Source organism: Staurois parvus, unplaced genomic scaffold (assembly GCF_062004578.1).
Source record: "Staurois parvus isolate SC_StPar_1 unplaced genomic scaffold, SC_StPar_1.0 ptg000019l, whole genome shotgun sequence".
NCBI lineage: Eukaryota > Metazoa > Chordata > Amphibia > Anura > Ranidae > Staurois > Staurois parvus.
This window is the reverse complement of record NW_028317815.1, coordinates 21,804,470-21,817,739: the sequence shown is the minus strand read 5'-3', so window position 1 is coordinate 21,817,739 and position 13,270 is coordinate 21,804,470. Positions and strand designations below refer to the sequence as shown.

Sequence of the window (13,270 nt, the reverse complement as noted above, 5' to 3'; positions counted from 1 at the left end):
TCTTAATAAAAGGGACCCAGCACTTAAAGCCTGACAGAAGCTCTAACCCTTCCCCACTCTATAAACAACTAAAAAAAAGGATATGGCAGGAGTAGCACAGGAGGATCATTATTGTTCTAGATTATTACTAGCATCTGTGTTGTAGATTGCATCTGTAATTGCAACTAAAAAACTCTCAGTTTATTTATAAAAACTAGAGGGAAAAGATGAAAAAGTGGAGCTAATTGCCAAAAGCAGCAAATTAGGTTTCTTATTTGTATTGAAATAATTATTGCTGCCTGCTGCTGTAGAGTCCAAAATTCTTTGTCTTTTTAAATTACATGAATCACACTGCTGAGACTTCAGCTGCAACATGTGATTTACAAATCGCACCTGAAGTCGCATCTAATGTATTTCTATGGCACTGTCTTAATAGGTGCGATTTAAGTAGCGCGATTTGAAAAATAGTTCCTGCATTACTTTTTCACCACTTCAGTGCGATTTAACACTCATAGACTATAAGGTAAGTGGCACTGAAATCGCACCTGTGTCTATATCAGCCCTAGTTTGAAGTTGCGCTTTAAATGGGACCACTTTGAAATCGTATTCGTTGTAAACCAGGGTTTAATGTAAGGTGTGGATATACTATGGTTTAGAATGTCATTGTGAAATAGCTGTTATGTGTTGGGAAACTACTTCAATAAAATAACATTCACATTTTTAACAGTCACATAAACAGAAGAACACAGTTTGAGAATCCAGTGTTAGAAGCAAAACGGAAGCTCCAACAGCACAACATGCCCACAACAGAACTGGGGACCCAGCCTATGCAGGCCCAGGTGTTTAGAGGTACTGTGATTTTAACTTTGTATTGGATCAGTTGAAAACCTTGGAATTCAGTCATTGGCAATATAGTCATGTTTGTGAATTTATATTATCAATATACAGTATATCCATTCTAACACTTCTAAACAAAGCATATGTCAAAGTTTTTAATGGTCAGCTCTTTACTAGCGGATCAGATCAACCTATCTATAATCCAATAAAGCAGGAGCAATGAGCAATTAACCCTGCTCTGTCACTGCTCTGAATACTGATTCAATTTCCATTGCAAACTGTCTATTTGACTGTTACTGTATGTGTGAAACACAGTTTTTTCTTACAACAGAAAAGCCGCTTTTTACACGAGATGCATCACAGTTGAAAGGGACTTTTTTAAGCACTACACTAAAGAAAAGTAACATGGGCTTTGGATTTACCATCATTGGGGGAGATGAGCCTGACGAATTTCTGCAAGTTAAAAGTGTCATTCCTGATGGACCTGCTGCTCAAGATGGCAAAATGGAAACAGGTAAGACATACTGTTACTGTGGTACGCTATTTTGAAGCAATTGATATTTAGTTTAGGTAAGACTTGGTTAGGAATGTACAGGGATGAATTTTCATGACTTCCATCTTTGCTGTAAGGTTGGATTCACACGAGCAGGAAAAAGGAGGCTCTTGGCAGGTAGTTCTGACCTTTGCCAAACAGCTAAATTATGGACTGTTCTGCTCATTTCTCATGTGTGCTTGAGCAGCAAGTAGTTAGGAACAGCTGACAGATCATTTTCATAACATTTAGGCAATGGCTATCAATATGCCACACAGCACTGCCCAGCAGGGACCCCTCTCAACCAGAAGAACATTTTCCCATCCCCAACACTGATACTGGATTCTCTTCTTGATCCAGGGCTTGTGTAAATCCAGGCTAATGTTTTGAATGCTCTCCATTTTTGCATATTCTGTCAAAGGTCTCAATTTTGCATTATTTCTGAATAGCTCATATTTTTGATTTGAGGTCATTCATTTTGTTAATGGATATTTAGAAAAAATTCACATGAAACCATGGCAAAAGCATGGGACATGTGTTACCATGAGAGACAAGTCTATATTCCAAAGTATTCCGCTTCCAAAGAATCAGATGGCAGCACAGCTTTGATTTTTAAAATAATATTGCAACATATTGCTCCAATATTGACACCGGCAAAAGTAAGAGTAAACTGATGATCGTACCAGCAATTAAGTTCTGGTAGAGTAGCTCTGAAATATTGCTGGTAACAAGCTCAAAAAAGTTTAGTTTGAGAGAGAGCAAACAGTTCTGTTGTCACATTTCTTTGAACATAGAATTAAAAGGTAAAAAATAGTTATATATTATATACATTGGCTATAAAGAATGTAATTATAAAATGTTGCTGTATAATACAAATGTTGGGTCTCTTATTAACGGTTATCATAGAGGCAATACAATTCTGCTACACTAATGTAACTCTTAATTCATAGCGATTTTTGTGTTGTGTGTACCAGTGTTGGTAACATTGTAATTTCAAAACAAGATTCACCTATAATTTTTAAAGTATTTAAGGACCTTTTTTCCAAGGGAAAAAATAATGCTTTTCCGATAGCAACCACACATATTCTTTTTCATTTTAACATACAAATTAAAACAAAATAAAACCACATGTGCTTGCTTTGGGCAGCAGAAATTTTCTTCTGACTTTTGATCAACTAAGTTTAATGGGTCTTAAGGTATCGAGGTTCTAAATGAAGATCCAGTCCACAACAAGCAGTCATATCCACCTGTTCACCTGACATTTTTCTGGTGAAAGCTGGAAAATGAAGAGAAAAAATATATATATAATCACTCTGCTTAGAAAAACAAACACACACACACATATATATATATATATATTGCATCAATCTGCTTAGATAATTGATTTAATCAAACAAACTTTTCATCCAGATTATTCCTTAAGGAATAATCCATCCAACTGACTCCCTACAGAAAGTTTTCAGCAAATAACAGCTTTTTTTAGCAGTAGTGGAATACAGTCATGAACACGCAGAACAACAAAGCAGCATTAAACTTCTTTAAAATTGGTCCCATAGCAACCCTAGTCCAGTGAATGGACTGTCAGGTGAAAAGGTTGGTAACCATAATTTTCACAAGGTAAACTTGTCAGATTAAGTGATTTCCTGCACAAAATGTGTTGCCCCAATCCTAAGGGATACAACTCACCTAAAAGAGAATTGCAGTTTTTGGTACCAGTACATTTTTAGTGAGGAAGAACAAAAAGAAAACTGTAGTGAAAATCAAAGCAAGACTTTTTTTATGGCAGTAGTAAAAATCCAAACCTATTCTTGTCTACAGAAGGTCATTCAATTCAGTGGGTCATACCTGCTTTATAAAGGATTTTTTTATTCAATCTGAAGTGTCAGTTACTGTGGATCTTTTTACTTTTGCTTTTTATAGTGTTTCTTTGACACAGAGGAATAGCTTTTAAAAATATATTACAAAATTGGCTAAAATAATGATATTCTTGAACTGCCTATTGCACTTCCCTGATCTGACCATCTGTACACATAGGAAGCTAAAGAATAGGCTGCTGTGGTGAATATGGCAATGTCTTGGTTTATTGTGTGTATTTGAAATTTCTATAGCTTTTCTTTTCCAGAGCTGAAATGGTTTTGATCCCTTGCCCAGCCATTCGCTATGGTAAACTTTGCTGTCAATGATTAGGTAGTGTGTGTTAACAAGTGATAATAAATCAATAGAGTTGGTCACAGAGAGTCCATTTGATTAATTGGTCTATTTAGTACAATTGACCTTCTCTGAAAATAGTAATAGGCATGGAGCATAGTGCCCCTGATCCAACCAGTCAGATTTGAGCCTGAAGTAGAAACTGACCAAGGGAAAATAAAAGATCAAACTGGATTAATTGTTGATGGGACTATACCAAGTGAGCCTATTTTGCCATTCATCAATAACTTCAACTGAACTAACATTAGAGAGTTAATTCAATTAATTTATTAAGCTCTGTGTAAAACAATAAAGAGAGAATTCAGATGCAACTCAGAAGGGTCACTGTCTCACTTCATTCTTCCAGTTTAACTAACCACATTTTAACTTCCAATCTGTGCTTGAATCCAGTTGCTATCTGCAGAAATGTCTAAGAGTATTTTGCTAATATTTAAGGATTCTGTATGTGGGAGGGAGCAAGGTATCTGCAGTGAATATATTTGTAGATAGGTGCCCTGCATCACAAGCAAGGCTTCTTGGATCACCTGAGAAATCAGACTGGGTAGACTAGTGCACTAGAGAAAAAGTGCTGAGCTGGTAGACTGTGTTCCTATTATGCATCTGGAAGTTTGATTTTCAAGGGGTAGATTTGATGGACCCACTTAATCTTTTTCTGCTGTCAGTCATTTATATTTCTCTGACTGGAATGTACCTTTTAAAGAAGGTCTAAACAAAACTTCATATGAAGTGGCTGTTACAAGAACTGTCATTCTCTGGACTTACCTTCCATTGTGATTACTAAAATATATTCTTTTGAATGTCCAGCTTTAAATTTGGTGCACACTTTATGCAGACCTTTGTGTATACAAGTAGTGAAAAAGTAGAAAATAACTTAAGCTGAACACATACTGTAGACAAAGCTAAATTCATCTTTCTAGGATGTCTTGACTTTTCTAAAATGTCTGGTCAATATAAATGAAAATGCAGCAGCTGCAAATCCCCTGCCAGGAAGTTTAATGCTTTTAACTTGCATTTCATAAATTGATTTCTGTTATGTTATGAACCCTAGAAAATTATAGTGTGTACTTGTATGATTGTGGACATTAGGCTGTCAGCTTACTCCCATGTGATGCCCATGTGGGAAAAATATTTGGATTGAAAGTTGTAGATACATTTCAGTTCAGTTCGTATACACCATAAAACTATTAAAATTATGTCTACTACGATTCCTATTAGACTGTTAAAAGATTAGTACTGAAAACAATCCAATGGAAATAGACTATATATATATATATATATATATATATATATATATATATATATATATATATACACTTTATTGCCAAAAGTATTGGGACACCTGCCATTACACGCACATGAACTTTAATTGGCAGCCCAGTCTTAGTCTGTAGGGTTCAATATTGAGTTGGCCCACCTTTTGCAGCTATAACAGCTTCACCTCTTCTGGGAAGGCTGTCCACAAGGGTTAGGAGTGTGTCTATTGGAATTATTGACCATTCCTCCAGAAGCACATTTGTGAGGTCAGGCACTGATGTCGGGCGAGAAGGCCTGGCTCGCAGTCTCTGCTGTATTTCATCCCAAAAGTGTTCTGTTGGGTTGAGGTCAGGACACTGTGCAGGCCAGTCAAGTTCCTCCACTCCAAACTCACTCATCCATGTCTTTATGGACCTTGCTTTGTGCACTGGTGTGCAGTCATGTTGGAACAGGAAGGGGTCATCCCCAAACTGTTACCACACAGTTTGGAGCATCAAAGTGTCCAAAATGTCTTGGTATGCTGACACCTTAAGAGTTCCCTTCACTGGAACTAAGGGGCCAACCCCAACCCCTGAAAAGTAACCCCACACCATAATCCTCCTCCGCCAAACTTTACACTTGGCACAATGCACAATTACCGTTATCCCCGCAACCTCCAAACCCAGACACGTCCATTGGATTGCCAGACAGAGAAGTGTGATTCATCACTCCAGAGAACAAGTCTTTACTGCTCTAGAGTCCAGTAGTGGCATACTTTATACCACTGCATCCAACACTTTGCATTGTAAGGCTTGGATGCAGCTGCTCGGCCATGGAAACCCATTCCATGAAGCTCTCTACGCACTGTTGTTGTGCTAATCTGAAGACCACACAAAGTTTGGAGGTCTGTAGCTTTTGACTCTGCAGACAGTTGTCAACTTCTGCGCATTGTGTGCTTCAGCATGCGCTGACCCCGCTCTGTCATTTTACGTGGCCTACCATTTCATGGCTGAGTTGCGGTTGTTCCCAGTATCTTCCACTTTGTTATAATGCCACTAACAGTTGACTGAGGAATATACAGGTAAAACTCGAAAAATTAGAATATCGTGCAAAAGTTCATTTATTTCAGTAATGCAACTTAAAAGGTAAAACTAATATATGAGATAGACTCATTAAATGCAAAGCAAGACAGTTCAAGCCGTGATTTGTCATAATTGCAATAATTATGGCTTACAGCTCATGAAAACCCCAAATCCACAATCTCAGAAAATTAGAATATTGTGAAAAGGTGCAATATGCTCGGCTCAAAGTGCCCCACTATAATCAGCTAATTAAGCCATAACACCTGCAAAGGGTTCCTGAGCCTTTAAATGGTCTCTCAGTCTGGTTCAGTAGGAATGACAATCATGGGAAAGACTGCTGACCTGACAGTTGTGCAGAAAACCATCATTGACACCCTCCATAAGGAGGAAAAGCATCAAAAGGTAATTGCAAAAGAAGTTGGATGTTCCCAAAGTGCTGTATCAAAGCACATCAATAGAAAGTTATGTGGAAGGGAAAAGTGTGGAAGAAAAAGGTGCACAAGCAGCAGGGATCACTGCAGCCTGGAGAGGACTGTCAGGAAAAGGCCATTCAAAAGTGTTGGGGACTTTCACAAGGAGTGGACTGAGGCTGGAGTCAGTGCATCAAGAGCCACCACACACAGACGGATCCTGGACATGGGCTTCAAATGTCGTATTCCTCTTGTCAAGCCGCTCCTGAACAACAAACAACGCCAGAAGCGTCGTTGTCTAGTGTGAAGTTTCCACAGTCTGTGTTGATTTGGGGAGCCATGTCATCTGCTGGTGTTGGTCCACTGTGCTTCATTAAGTCCAGGGTCAACGCAGCCGTCTACCAGGAGATTTAGGAGCACTTCATGCTTCCTTCCGCAGATGAGCTTTATGGGGATGTTGACTTCATTTTCCAGCAGGACTTGGCACCTGCCCACACTGTCAAAAGCACCAAAACCTGGTTCAATGACTGTGGGATTACTGTGCTTGATTGGACAGCAAACTTGCCTGACCTGAACCCCATAGAGAATCTATGGGGCATTGCCAAGAGAAAGATGAGAGACATGAGACCGAACAATGCAGAAGAGCTGAGCACCACTATTGAAGCATCCTGGTCTTCCATAACACCTCAGCAGTGCCACAGGCTGATAGCTTCCATGCCACGCCGCATTGAGGCAGTAATTGCTGCAAAAGGGGCCCAACCCAAGTACTGAGTACATATGCATGCTTATACTTTTCAGATGTCCAATATTGTTCTATGTACAATCCTTGTTTTATTGATTGCATGTAATATTCTAATTTTCTGAGATTGTGGATTTGGGGTTTTCATGAGCTGTAAGCCATAATTATCACAATTATAACAAATCACGGCTTGAACTATCTTGCTTTGCATGTAATGAGTCTATCTCATATATTAGTGTCAGCTTTTAATCAGCATTAATTAAATAAATGAACTTTTGCACGATATTCCAATTTTTTGAGTTTCACCTGTATAGTAGCATGGAAATTTCACGAATGGATTTATTGCACAAGTAGCAACCTATCACAGTACCACGCTTGACTTCACTGAGCTCCTGAGAGCAACCCATTCTTTCACAAACGTTTGTAGAAGCAGTCTGCATGCCTAGGTGCTTTATTTTATACACCTGTGGCCATGGAGATGATTGGAACACTTGAATCCAATAATTTGGAGAGGTGACCCTATAATTTTGGCGATATAGTATATATATATATATATATATATATGACATTCAAGTCAAACTGGGACTTCTAACTTTACAGGTATAAAAAGGGATACTGGCGTGGTGGTTTTATATGCATTAGTAAGTGACAAGTGTGTCCTATTACTGATAGGCGGCACGCTTGTCGCAGGCCATTCCAAGGACCGTTAATCAAGATGGCAGACAACAGTGTTAGTGCGTTCATGGAACAACATATGGCAATGAAGTTTCTTGTGAACAAAGGCGTAAAACCTGCAGAAACCTACAGAAGACTTCAAGCACAGTACAGTGATGAGATGCTCAGCCGCAGGAAGACATTTTAATGGTTTAAATGTTTCAAAGATGGCCACATGTCCTTCAGTGATGATCCTGGACATGGTGGTTCCCAGCCCACAGCAGTAATTCTTGTGAACATTCAGTGCATGGAACACCTGATCCTGGATAATCAATGCATAACCTATCGTGAAATTGCACAAAAGACTAATCTTTCTGTGGGAACGGTGAACACAATCAGTAACGAACTTTTGCATTTTCAAAAATGTTTGCATCATTACATGTGATGAAACCTGGGCATATAATTTAATTCCAGAGTCAAAATGAGCATCAAAGCAGTGGAAGCATGCGGACTCACCAACACTAAAAAAATTTGAACAATTGCATCTGCAGGTAACGTGATGGTAAGTGTTTTCTGGGACAAATGTTGCATTGTTCATGTGGATTTTCTAGCCCGTGGTGCTACTATCAACAGTGAATATTACTGTTGTGTTCTGAGTGATGTGCATACGCTTCTGCAGAAAAAATGGCCTGGTTTGATCACTAAGGGTTTCCTGTTTCTCCAGGTCAACTCACAAGCCCATGCTCACTGCGTGCACATTAGAGCAACTCAGCTGGGTGGTTTTGTCACATCCCCCTTACAGCCCAGACCTCACTTCGAGAGCTTTCCACCTGTTTGGACCCCTAAAAGAGTTCCTCAGAGGTCAGCATCTCAACACTGATGATGAACCAGGCTGTCCTAGGATGGTTCAGGCATACTGAAAATGCTGAAGCTTTCCAAGCATTAGTTAAATGCTGGCATTAATGTTCAAATGTAGTAGGGGAGTATGTTAAAAAAGAAATGTGTTCTTTTATTAAATAAACTCGAAAGTTTCTGTTTGACTTGAATGTCCCTCATATATCTATATATAAACTATGTAATAATTTAAAACCCTATTTTCATTAATAGAACAATGACAAACCCTGTCCTGGAGGCACTCATTTAACAGTGAAGCTTTGCAAGTTTTTCAAGCTGCCCTTAGCAGTTCTTCTTTTATAAAACAACATGCTGAACACTCAAGATTTTAGAATAATACAGCTGCTGCCTATGTTTAATAACTTTACTACTGTCAAATAAAGGACCCTGTTGACCTTTTCTTGTGAAAAAAATAAGCTGTCATATTTTATCAACTCTCTCTTCAAAAGTGTAACATGATTTTCAATACACCACAAACTGTCATATTAGTGTAAAACATAGTGCCAAATTGTTGAGTTAGAAAGTTGTACATTCAGCTTGTTAATTTGTGGTGTTATATGTTTTTAACTTAGCTATAAAATAAAGCTTGCCTTCATTTTTTATTAGTTTACTTTGTTCTTTTCGAATTATCTTTCCACCACAATTTTCAGCAGGTGGAACAAATAAAGTATACCATGCATGGTCAGTATAATAATATTTGGCCCAGTCTAGACATTGTTGAACTAAGGTACTGGGGCTCACTGCAAAAGTGAGGGAAGGTATTAAAGGGGGGGAGTGTTACATAGGCATAGTTTATCAGTAGTGGCTTATCTTAAGTCCATACAGAAAAGTATAACCAGTTTAAGGAAAGCACTTTTTAATCACAAGAGTTTTCATTCAGATTTTCGGTGGCAGGCTAGATATCCCTTAATAAAATCCACCGTTACTATTCACTGTTATGAATTGATATTGATATTCAACCATATCAATAAAGACTTCATATTACTAAAGACTGTCATAGACTGAGCAAAAATAATAAAGGTTTGTCAGATACTGCTTGCATGTTAATAAGAATGTCAGAGACTGCTCACATGTTAATATACCTACTTGTTCCCCCACTGACATAAAAGCTGTTCTGTAGACAGTCCAAGCCACAATAATTTACATAAGTCAATATTACAATTAATTACCTGAAGAAGAAACCAGCATGCTTTGAAAGCTTGCACTACAATCTTTTTTTTATCTTTTTTATGGTATTACTCAAAAAGTTCAAGCTTCTAAATAATTACCCTATTTCAAACATTTGGTAGCTTTAAACATAATAAAAACCTTAATCTTACATAACTAAATAATATATGAACAAGAAATGTATTTAGAAGACCACTTTCTTTAGTGTGGCCCCTGGTTTCACTTAATTTTGTTGAAGTTAGTGTTAGCAAGTACTTTGTTCCTGCCATATAGCCTCCATTGAACGGCTAAAGTTTGAGGTATCATACAGGCTAACATACAGTGTGTATGTATAATATATATATATATATATATATATATATATATATATATATAAATTTTATTTAATTGTATATGGTGTGTGTATATAGTGACAGCGTTTATTACATTATTGGTGATGCACCATTCCCTGGCTCAGACTTACAGCACCAGTAACCTGCAAGTGGATACATTTAACTGTATTTCACAGGGGCATTGCTAAGATTTTAAAAGATCTGCAGTACCCAAGGGCAATATAAAAATAGGAAAAGTGAAGTACACACCACATCAAACACTTCAGTTGGGTCTATCGTACTGAACAGCAAGCATGATTTACAATAGCATATTTTCATTCTAATTTTAATCTTCATTCATTGTAACAACATTCATTGCCTTTGTAACAATTAATATTTTCTTCTACAAAAATGATTTGTTGCATGGATTTGCTGAATATAAAAGTGTAATGGCAAGCTAAAGAATCATAATTTTTTAATGTAATAAATAATGGGTAAAATAAAAGCCATTAGATGCCATTGTTAAAGCTAAGATGATTCGGAGGATAAAAAAGTGACTAATGTAACAGTACTTCTGAAGTGCAGAGATGTTCTGGTGCCTACAAGTAATTATGTTAGTCTTTAGATTGATCTCCATGCCCATGTAGAGCATCTTTTATCGTGTGCAGGTTGTTTACTAGAGTTTCTCAGTATGTGCTTAGTATTTCTTCATCTCAACTTCTGCTGAAATATATACTTCCGTCAATCGTGAAACCAAATTTTGCCTAGTTTCTATAATTTGGAAGACACTGTCTCTACTCCTAACAGGCTGCTCTGCAGCACGACACTTGTTTGCAAAATCTCAAAACAGTGGTATGGATTCCACGTTACAAAGATTCTGAGTAAATTTTAAGATTTAGAAATGTGCATACCATTAGAGGTAAAATTAGGAAAGAAAAAGGGAAGCTATTAGCATCCCTTATGTGTTTGGGTTGGATAATGTTGTCCAGGCTGGTGTGTTGTGATTTTTAGTCTCTCTGTTAGCTCAGTCAAATCCTGCTGAAGCGATGCACAAATGGACTTGTGGTTATTGGTTTTCAGGGCCATATTTACTAATGGGCTATTAAGCTGAAGTCTACATAGTATTTTAGAGCTTTGTACTGCTCCAGTCCTAAATCTGCAGAGAATACTATAAAGTACAGTCAAAACACTGTGACCCTGGTGAGCCGTTATTAACAATTCACTATGGTCCACTCTTATAAATAATGGCTTGCAGTGTAAATATGTCTCAGACTCTGGGAAAACCCGACTTCTTACTGTGCATTTAGCCCAGATCATCATAAATGATTTCAGACTGCTGAGTTGTTAACATTATCTGAACAAATATTACATGGTATGGCTAAATAAAAGAACATATCGTCAAAACATAATGTTGTAGTGCTAGAATTTGCAGGCGTGTTATTTTATTACATACATTTACTTGCCAATTGATAGGTTTTTACAAATGTAATCGTCCAGCTATAGTTTCTCTTTTTAATGTACTGACCTTACTTCTGCATGGAGAAAATTATTGAGAGTGACCTGTACCTGCAAGAAGTCATCACATATCCTATTGACTGGCATAATTGTACTGCTTCAGTAATATACAGAATAGAAATCTACAGTGAATTAGATTGAATTGCACACACTAAAATGCATTTAAGCTTTAACTTTAAAATTCTGAAACTTTGCCAGGTTTGGCCTAGTATATGTGTTTTGGCCTCTTCATGTTGTACCATCCACACAGGACAGTGAATATGTTGGCAATGACAAACCATGTAAAAAAAAAATATTGACTTTATATTTTTAAACTAACAACATATATGTTTTTGGATTTAGAAATACTTCTGCAGTTGTGATATATTTTTGTTCATCTTACTACATTGTACACTTTTTCTCAATTTTTAATGAACATTTTTTATTTTTACAAGAAAAGATTTTTTTTTAAAACTTGGCCTCCTGCAACGTGGAGGAAAAATTCCAGTCCATACAATCCTGAGAGCAGAGACACCTTGGTGACAAGTTAGTGATGCATATTTTTCATGACTTTTTCAGAATTACATTGTAGGCTTTATTATACTAGGATGATTTTGTTTTGAATATCTTTTTATAAAACAACGAGTTTTATAAAATTCATTCAAATCCCCTGTTTAAAGCTAAACTCTGGGTTCTCCCTACCACCCCCAAATTAATTTCTGACAATGGGTAAAAAAATGAAATACCCTTTTGATCACCTAAATCTGCAGTCACAGGATGCTTTAGTTCAAAATCCCCTTTCCTCTTCTGTGTACAGGAGGTAGGGTCCTTTTTTGGGTACCCATGTCACTACCTGTTGAATGTGGGCACTTCTTATTGGATGTCCAATGTAAGGGTCCTGACAGGATCCAGAGGAGTGTTTCAAGGAAGGAATCAGTCAGTGAGAGCACATCTACATCTCTGGATTCTCGGTCTTCCACACCTGGAAAGAGTACTAGTGAAGGACCCAGACAGCGGACTTGGTGAGTAAATCATGCTTCAGAACGTATGAACATTTTTTATTGTGAATGTGGAACATACTGAGGCAATAAATGTTAGGTTTGCATAGCTTCCTTCAAGATCCTTGAAATATTTTTAACAGTGCTAGCAATGGGGATTTTTTTTTAATTCTTCAATGCTCCAACATAGTACAACAGATAGTTACAAACAATTGCGTTGCAATAGGGATATTTTAAAGATCTCTGTATGTTAAAACTACCCCATGAAAAAAGTCAGTGCTTCTTCACTGCACAGACCCATTTCTTATTGAAAAAGGATCATTCAGGTCCTAAAAAAGGAAACCTGATGCCTTCATTTTTATTATTTTCAAAAGGAGAGGTCAGCAGTGGCATGGTACACTTTTTAAACATGTCTCCTGTATACAAATATACCCAGGTTGATATTGTTTTATAAAATTGAGAACCTCTGAGCATTCTGAGCAGTAACATCTTATGACATTTTAAGGCATCTTCTTCATCATGAGCAGATAACAAAGTAATTCCTTTAATTTCTTTTTGTTATAATTTGAATGGAATTATTCATTTTGAGTCCAATGGAAAAAAAGGGCATCCAAGAGGCTCTGGGGTGAGTTCAAACAAGGTAGTGAGAGGGCAAAAAACATTTGAAGAGCTCAGTGGCTCAAGTTAGGCTGCTCACAACAGGCAGAATCACCCTACTGTGGGTACTCCAGC

The 13,270-nt window shown here is 37.3% G+C and overlaps 1 protein-coding gene across 10 annotated transcripts in view; it reads left to right on the top strand.

Moving 5' to 3' along the window:
• Positions 1-13,270, top strand: part of MAGI2 (membrane associated guanylate kinase, WW and PDZ domain containing 2) — a 1,033,722-nt gene that overhangs the window by 822,963 nt on the left and 197,489 nt on the right. For all 10 annotated transcript variants that reach the window (XR_016314026.1, XM_089685799.1, XM_089685771.1 and 7 more), the window contains 2 exons: positions 707-828; positions 1,148-1,330. Coding sequence is in view for 9 of the 10 variants with exons in the window: in XM_089685799.1 (XP_089541925.1) it covers positions 707-828; positions 1,148-1,330 (305 nt within the window). In the remaining variant the exon portion in view is untranslated. The remainder of the gene's footprint in view (positions 1-706; positions 829-1,147; positions 1,331-13,270) is intronic.